Source organism: Galeopterus variegatus, unplaced genomic scaffold (assembly GCF_000696425.1).
Source record: "Galeopterus variegatus unplaced genomic scaffold, G_variegatus-3.0.2 Scaffold706, whole genome shotgun sequence".
Classification (NCBI taxonomy): domain Eukaryota; kingdom Metazoa; phylum Chordata; class Mammalia; order Dermoptera; family Cynocephalidae; genus Galeopterus; species Galeopterus variegatus.
In genome coordinates this window covers 307,984-316,438 of record NW_007726817.1, presented here as the reverse complement: position 1 = coordinate 316,438, position 8,455 = coordinate 307,984, and the positions used below count along the sequence as shown (strand labels likewise).

Here is an 8,455-nt window from a genome sequence, read left to right as displayed (position 1 = left end):
AGGGAGGACTGTGGGCAGGGTGGAGAGGAGGAGGTGGTGTAAGCCCTTTCTTTGCCTTCTCATGCTGGGGCTGCTCAAAACACACACACACACACACACACACACACTCACACTCACACACACACACCCCTTCCCCTGAGTCAGCACCCGCCTGGCAGGGAGGGGCGGGGTCACTGATTCAGTTAGTAGTGCCTCCTTAAAGCCCCTACAAGGGCAACTGCAGTCAGACACTGCTACCCTCACCATGATCCCCTGGCAGCCCCTGGTCCTGGCACTCCTGGTGCTGGGCAGCTGCTGTGCTGCCCCCCGACAGCACCAACCCACTGTTGTGGTCTTCCCGAGAGACCTGAGAACCAATCTCACCGACAGGCAGCTGGCAGAGGTAGGCAGACACCGCAATTTAGGGTTGGAGAGAGCTGGCTAGGAAAGTGTTGAGTGTCTCAGAGAGGGCGTGGGGCCTCAGAGGAGACACTTTAGGTGATGCGCACATCTGGAGAATGGAGGTGTCAAGGGTTGAGCACTGGGGGTGGGGTCCTGCGGAGGCTCTGGTAACGATGGCCAGGAATGGGCAATGGGGGCTTCCTAGGAGGACAACAGGAAGTGGTGCAGGGTGGGGGGACTTTGGAGGGTGCTGGGGTGGGCAAGAGCTGGGAGTGAACAGGCGTACTAGGGGACCTTGGGATAGTCATGGGTCAGAGGCACATAATGGAGCTGAGAATGTCTATAGTAGAGGAGATTCTTGGGTGGACAGAAAGCACTGGTATTCTAGGTTTAATGCCTTATTGCCAGTCCCTGATCTCTGGAGGGATAGACCCCTAGCCCAATAGGGCAGAGAAAAGGGTCCAGGACTCCCGGATATCTCTGCCTCTCCATCCACAGGAATACCTCTACCGCTATGGTTACACTCGTGTGGCTGAGATGCAAGGGGAGAAGCTATCTCTGCGTCCCGCGCTGCTGCTTCTCCAGAAGCGCCTGTCTCTGCCCGAGACCGGTGAGCTGGACAGCGCCACCCTGCAGGCAATGCGTACCCCGCGCTGCGGTGTCCCAGACCTGGGCAACTTCCAAACCTTCGAGGGAGACCTCAAGTGGCACCACCACAACATCACGTACTGGTGAGTGCCCGGGCCTCGCGGAAGCGGGCGCGGTGGGGAGAGGCGGCCAGTACTGGAGTGCGTGCCGGAGGTGACCATGTCCTGTCTTAGACGGTCCCGGGTTTCACTACCTAATGTACAGTCTGGGGCAAGTGGCTCCACCGCTGAGCCTTTGTTTACCCTTCGGGGAAATGGGCTTGCTATCCAAATCCTCCTGCCGGGGCCGTTGTGAGGGTCCAAACAGAAAAAAAATGTGTCTGAAAGCGCTTTATAGATGAAAGCGTGGACCGCAGGAAGCATTGCGTAAGCTGAAGTCTCTGAGACAGGGGGTGTCGCTGCTGCCCCTCTCAGGCCTACCACTTCTGACCTTTTTCCTCCTGCGTTTCCCCTGCAGGATCCAAAACTACTCGGAGGACTTGCCGCGCGACATGATCGACGACGCCTTTGCCCGCGCCTTCGCGTTGTGGAGCGCAGTGACGCCTCTCACCTTCACTCGCGTATACGGCCAGCCCGCCGACATCGTCATACAGTTTGGTGTAGCGGGTGAGAATGCGAGAGGGGGAAAGCCAGGAGTCCTGGACGGAGACGGGGGAGGGAAGGCCTTCGGAGAGTGCGAGGGGGCCGTGGCCCCCGCTCTCCCTTGTCTGCGCTCGTAGCCCTGGCCGCCGATTGCCCATTCGGCGCCCCCTTCTGCCAGGAGGACAGGGCACAGCGTCAGGGCGCGAGGCTTGGAGAGCTGCGCGCAGGAGGAAGTTCAGCCGAATGACAGCCGGCGTCCTTGGGCAGCTCACAATCTGCGCTACAGTACTCGGCTAACTCCTCTCCACCTGCCTCTTCAGAGCACGGAGACGGGTATCCCTTCGACGGGAAGGACGGGCTCCTGGCCCACGCCTTTCCTCCTGGCCCCGGCATTCAGGGAGACGCCCACTTCGACGATGATGAGTTGTGGTCGCTGGGCAAGGGAGTCGGTGAGATCCTGAGCCGCCCGGGTCCCCGATTCCCTTCTCTTCTCACACCCATCACCAAACATCCTGACTCTGGCCCTTCTCTTCCCGCAGTGGTTCCGACCTACTTTGGAAACGCAGATGGCGCCCCCTGCCACTTCCCCTTCACCTTCGAGGGCCGCTCCTACTCCTCCTGCACCACGGACGGCCGCTCCGACGGCATGCTCTGGTGCAGCACCACCGCCAGCTATGAAGCCGACCGCCGGTTCGGCTTCTGCCCCAGCGAGAGTGAGTGTGGGGTCGCGGCGAGAGGTGGCGGCGCCCACCACCCTTGAGGGTCCAGAACCCTGGGTTCTAATCCTAGCTCTGCCGCTATTGCGGCAAGTCACTCTCCCGGTCTCTGGGCTCAGTTTCCTCATCTGTGAAATGAGGAGAGGGGATGAGCTGTGGGTCAAAGAATGGGTCGCACTTGGGGGTAACAAAGTGGGCCTCCCCAGGTCTCTACACCCAGGACGGCAATGGGGACGGCAAGCCCTGCAAGTTTCCGTTCATCTTCGAGGGCCGCTCCTATTCCGCCTGCACTACCGACGGTCGCTCCGATGGCTACCGTTGGTGCGCCACCACCGCCAACTACGACCAGGACAAACGCTACGGCTTCTGCCCGACCCGAGGTACTTCCGCCCCGCCTACCGCATCAGCCCCGCCCCCTCGTCCCGCATTGGCCCCCAGAACGCGGCTCTTCCATCAGTTTGTCTCTCCACTCTTCATTGGTTCTCAGTAGAGCCGTGACTCCGCCCACCGACACCACATCTCCTCCCCTGACTTCCAATTGCCCCCGCCCCATCCACCAAGGCTGGGCCTTTTGTGCCCCGCCTGCTGCCTCTTCCCTGGTATCGTGTCCCAGGCCCCGCCCACTAGTCTTTCCTCCTCTCAGCCGTGCTCCACAGCGCCCCCTAGGCTTTAAAAATAGGACACCAAGATTCTCTAGCTCCTGGTTTGTCTCCTTATTGGACCCACCCACCCGGCTCACCCAAGGTTTTGGGTCTCTCCAGCCGACTCCACTGTAACCGGGGGCAATTCGGCGGGGGAGCTGTGCGTCTTCCCCTTCGTCTTCCTGGGCAAGAAGTACTCGACCTGTACCAGCGATGGGCGCACAGATGGGCGCCTGTGGTGTGCCACCACCTCGAACTTCGACAGCGACAGAAAGTGGGGCTTCTGCCCGGACCAAGGTGGGCGGGGTTCCGAGGCTCTGTGGCTGGGACTGCGGCCTGGGCAGTGGTTGTGGTGGGGTGCTGGGGGCTTGGCCCAGCGCTCACGTCGCAGGCTCCCTCTTCCCTCCAGGATACAGCCTGTTCCTTGTGGCGGCGCACGAGTTCGGCCACGCGCTGGGCTTAGATCACACGTCCGTGCCAGAGGCGCTCATGTATCCCATGTACCGCTTCACCGAGGAACCCCCTCTGCATGAGGACGACGTGAAGGGCATCCAGCATCTTTATGGTGAGGCTGTGAGACAGGGATGGAAGGAGAAAACGGAAGGGCGAGGCTCTACCATAGTACGGGAGAATGGGGGTGCGGTGAGGCGGGGGTGTGGGGGCAGTTGGGACCGCAACATCTATCTGGGGTAGAGCTAGCTGGGTCCCATCACTGCCGGGTCAGTGCTTGGAGATGGTAATAAGGAACCCAGACTCTAGAGAGGGATACACATGGGTTCAAAGGCCCGTCCAGCCACTTCATAGCTAGGTTACTTTCATATGTCAGTTCACCCCTCAATTTCCTCATCTGCAAAGTGGACTTAATGATAGTTCCTGCCTCTCGTTGAGAGGTTTAAATGAGTTAGAATGATGCCTGGTGTGTAGTAAGCACCACACGAGTGCTTGAAGTTCTTGTTATCACTTGTCATTTCGTTACTATTAGCTCCTCATTTTAAAAGATGGAGATATTGGGCTGGCCGGTTAGCTCAGTTGGTTAGAGCACAGACTTATCACACCAAGGTCACGGGTTCAGACCCCATTCCGGGCCAGCCACCAAAAACAAACAAAAAGATGAGGATGTTAAAGAATCTACTTCATAGTGTTTCTCTGAAGACCAAACGAGCTAATAATGTTTATAAAGCTCTCAGCACTAAGTTTGGCACATGGACAGCACTTAGAAAAAGACCCACAAAACCATTTCTCTCTCCCTGGGGCCTGGAGGGGCGTTCCTGCCTGTCTCGTGTCCATACGGCCTAGGGACTGGATAACTATGGCTTGAATGAAAGGCTAGTGTATGGAAGAAAGCAGCCTGCGGGTGGTTGAGGGAAGGCAGGCTCCAACATCTAAAGCGAGGAGAGTGTGTGCCAGAGGAGGGCTTATTGATAAGCTTTGGGGGGCAGATGTTCCCCGGGCACAGGGATATGTGGTGACAGGAAGTGTTTCATTTCTTGTCTCCTTTTAGGTCCTGGCCCTGAACCTGACCCACGGCCTCCAACCACCACCACCACCACCACCACCACCACCACCACCACAACTGAACCACAGCCCACAGCTCCCGCGACAGTCTGTCCCACTGGACCCCCCACTGCCCGCCCCTCAGAGCGCCCCACAGCCGGTCCCACAGGTCCCCCCTCAGCTGGTCCCACAGGTCCCCCCACTGCCGGCCCTTCTGTGGCCCCTACAGGGCCTTTGGATCCAGCAGATGATGCTTGCAACGTGAACATCTTCGACGCCATCGCAGAGATAGGGAACCGTCTGCATTTCTTTAAGGATGGGTGAGAGGGCAGAGATGTGTGGAAGAGGGAGGGGCTTGGAGGAGGGACCTGCCTGTTCCTCCCCACCCACTGGCCCTCGGTTCAAGGCTCAGTGTCCCGCCTTTCCCTTCTCACGTTCTCAGGAGATACTGGCGACTCTCTGAGAGTAGGGGTCGCCGGCCCCAGGGTCCCTTCCTTATTGCTGACATGTGGCCCGCGCTGCCCCCCAAGCTGGACTCTGCCTTTGAGGAGCCGCTCACCAAGAAGATTTTCTTCTTCTCTGGTTAGTTTTCTCCTCTCTCCGGACGCCGCCCCGTTTATCCCCACCAGCCAGGGAGGAAGGAGACCAAGGTTAACCCTTGAAGCGTCTTGTGCATATTAGAAGAGGGCGTCCCCTCCTGGCAGATGCAATGTAGCGTATTTGTCGGGGGCTGAGTTTCAGTCTCTCTCCTCACCACGCCCTTGCACAACTGTACCCAACGGCTCTGCCCCTCGGGCACGCCGGGCTAGGAAAGGCCTCGCTGGGTTCTCCCTGCTGACATTCAAGGAAAATGCGTGCCCCCAGTGAGCCCCAGTCCGACGTGACCCTTCTCCCCTGCAGGACGCCAAGTGTGGGTGTACACAGGCACATCAGTGCTGGGCCCGAGGCGTCTGGACAAGCTGGGCCTGGGTTCGAATGTGGCCCAAGTCACCGGGGCCCTTCCACACGGCGGGGCTAAGGTGCTGCTGTTCAGCGGGGAGCAATTCTGGAGGTGAGAGCCATCACGGCCGCCGGCAGGGGGAGCCCGGGCGCCATCCGCCCTCCCGCGGGCGGGCTCAGCAGCTGTCTCCTGGCCGCCTTCCTGCAGGTTCGACGTGAAGACGCAGACAGTAGATCCCGGGAGCGAGAGCACCGTGGACCAGATGTTCCCCGGGGTGCCCTTAAACACGCACGACATCTTCCAGTACCGAGGTGAGGGCCGCGGACTCAGGCAGTGGAGTGTCCTCTCATGAGAAATCTAACACGCTAGTCTGCCCTGCCTTAGTGATTGGCCAAATTCTGACAGACAAAAAAAAAAAAAAAGCCCTTGGAGATTGAGGCAAATGCCCCAGCCCAGATAAGATCCCTGAAGAGGGAGTGACCTTCCCCACCTCATACAGGAAGTCACGGGCACACTCAGGACTAGGACCCAGATTTCTTGCCTGCTGGCTGGAAGCGCTTTCCCCTCCAGTACAGGACACAGGTTGTTTATATGGGGGTCCATTCCTTTATTAAACGATAATTATCAAGTACCTATAATATGCCGGCCACTGTGCCGCCTCTTGGAATACAGTGAGAGATGAGATAACTCATGGCTCTGTGGTATTCTCTGAGCCACAGTTTCCCTATCTGTAAAATGGGGGTGATAGCTGGAGTGACACTTGCTTTCTTTTTTTGACTGCTGACGTCCAGGCAGTTGACAAAGTTTGTTGACTGTGCTCCCCAATTCTTTTTGAATCTGTCAGTTTTTTCCATCTCCTTTCCAAACACCCCAGTCCCAGCCATACTGATTATCCAATACCTTTAATTAGGAAGGGAATGGGAGTGGAGGGCAATGGTCTTGGGGGTGACCTCCAACCCATTTCAAGATGAAAGAAACTAACATGATCTGACTCAACCACCCTCCCCCATCCTCTGCGTCCTCATCTCTTCCTGCTACTACTGTCATTTACTGTGCTCCACCCACACTGGCTGCTCTTTGAAGAGATCAAGGTCACTCCTAGCTTAGGGCCTTTGAGCTAGCAGTTTCCTCTGTCTGGAAGGCTTTTACCCCAGATTGTCACCAGGCTGCCTCCCTCTCATCCTTCAGGTCTCAGTGGTAAGGCTATCATTTCAGAGAGGCCTTCTCTGACCTTCATTATCTATTCCCTTGTTTTTATGTCCTCCATAGCTTTTTACATTTTTAAAACCAATGTCATTTATTTTGCCCCACTAGAATGTAAGCACTAAAAGAGTTGAGATCATGCCTGCATTTTTCTTCTGTATCCCCAGTGCCTTGAATAGAGCACATAGTAGGTACTCAGTAAATACATGTTGAATGAATGAATGGATCTGTTCATTGAATGGATTTGTAGAATGAATTGTTCTGATCATTAAGATAGGTCATTCATTCATTCACTCACAAAATGTATACAGAGTACCTACTGTGTGCAGGCTCGTTGCCACTGCTTTGAGAATTGAGGTCTGCCCTCCAGCATCTCACAGGCAGGTGGGGGGAGATGGAGATGTCATGTGAAAACCTTAGAAAGATCTAGAAAGGGAAGGAGGAATGATTATAAAGATCTTGCTCCCGTTTCTCTACATGTATGCAGGAGGGTTGGAATCACCCTTCTCATGTTTGCCTTTCCCCCCACAGAGAAAGCCTACTTCTGCCAGGACCGTTTCTTCTGGCGTGTGAGTTTCGAGAATGAGGTGATCCAGGTGGATCAAGTGGGCTATGTGAGCTATGACCTCCTACAGTGCCCTGAGGACTAGGGCTCCCATCCTGCTTTAGCAGTTCAGTGCAGGTTCCCACAGGGACCATCCCTGATGGGGAAGCAGCCAGTTTGCTGGATACAAACTGGTGGTCTGTTCTGGAGGACAGGGAAGAGTGGAGGTAGGCTGGGCCCTTTCTTCCCACCTTCCTTTTTTTTGTTGGGATGTTTCTAATAAACTTGGATTCTCAAACCTTTCCAGGGATATTTTATTTTTGTGTGTATGCACAAATGTATGTATATATGTATGTATGTATTCAACGGTTAGAGTGCTTACTGTGTGCCAGATAGTGTTCTAGGCACTTCATAAATATTAACATATTCAATCCTTCCTACTGTTATTTCTATTTTGCACCCAAAAATATGGCCAACCCATTTATTCATTCATCAAACATGTATTGAGCCCCTACATGGGCCCAGGCCCTGTTGGGGCACTAGGGATAGAGAAATGAATTGGACAACGTTCCTCTCCTCAAGGACCTCTCAGTGGTCCTCAAACTTTAGAGCACATAAGAGCACCCTTGGAGATTGCTCAGACTCCAGGCTCCATTCTTAGAGAGTCCAACTCAGTTACAAGGGTGATTCTGTGGCTGGTGGGGGTGGAATCACACTTGGAGAGTGTGCAGTGTGTGATCCTTTATAGTAGCATAATGTGTGTGTGTGTGCATGTGTGTGTGATTCTACGTGTTGTAGTTGAAGTCAGGGAGTGTTTCCCAGCCATGATGACATCTAAATTGGAACTGAATGGGCCGGCCCGTGGCTCACTCAGGAGAGTGTGGTGTTGATAACACCAAGGCCCCGGGTTCGGATCCCATATAGGGATGGCCGGTTCGCTCACTGGCTGAGCGTGGTGCTGACAGCACCAAGTCAAGGGTTAAGATCCCCTTACTGGTCATCTTTTAAAAGTAAAAAAAATAAATAAATAAAAAATAAAAAAATAAATTGGAACTGAATGAGAAAGGATGAGAAAGAGCTTTCTCCTGTGCAAGTGGGACAATCTTCTCAGAGGGTAATTTATCAAGAATCGTTACACCCGTAACTGTACCTACTCTTTAACCTTCACACATGTGCACAAAACAACACATAGAAGGATGTTGATTGCAGATGTTTGTATAGTGGAAAACAGGCAACAACTTAAGTGCCCAGGAATAAGGCAGTGGATAAATAAATATAAGGGTCATATACAGGATGATGATAGCTAC

At 54.8% G+C, this 8,455-nt stretch overlaps 1 protein-coding gene across 1 annotated transcript; it reads left to right on the top strand.

Moving 5' to 3' along the window:
- The first annotated feature begins 244 nt into the window (after positions 1–244).
- On the top strand, positions 245–7,428 carry MMP9 (matrix metallopeptidase 9 (gelatinase B, 92kDa gelatinase, 92kDa type IV collagenase)). Its single transcript, XM_008571580.1, has 13 exons — positions 245–382; positions 880–1,112; positions 1,486–1,634; positions 1,931–2,059; positions 2,150–2,323; positions 2,533–2,706; positions 3,088–3,264; positions 3,377–3,532; positions 4,469–4,781; positions 4,904–5,043; positions 5,362–5,512; positions 5,609–5,712; positions 7,136–7,428. The coding sequence occupies exons 1-13, from the start codon at positions 245–247 to the stop codon at positions 7,252–7,254; spliced, it is 2,157 nt and encodes a 718-aa protein (XP_008569802.1). The 3' UTR covers positions 7,255–7,428.
- Positions 7,429–8,455: the final 1,027 nt, after the last annotated feature.

Excerpts from the sequence above, each read along its gene's own strand:
- MMP9 (XM_008571580.1), top strand. The coding sequence starts at position 245 with ATGATCCCCTGGCAGCCCCTGGTCCTGGCACTCCTGGTGCTGGGCAGC. Across the intron at positions 2,060-2,149 it reads GTCGCTGGGCAAGGGAGTCG|TGGTTCCGACCTACTTTGGA; the intron begins GTGAGATCCTGA and ends CTCTTCCCGCAG. Across the intron at positions 5,513-5,608 it reads AGCGGGGAGCAATTCTGGAG|GTTCGACGTGAAGACGCAGA; the intron begins GTGAGAGCCATC and ends GCCTTCCTGCAG.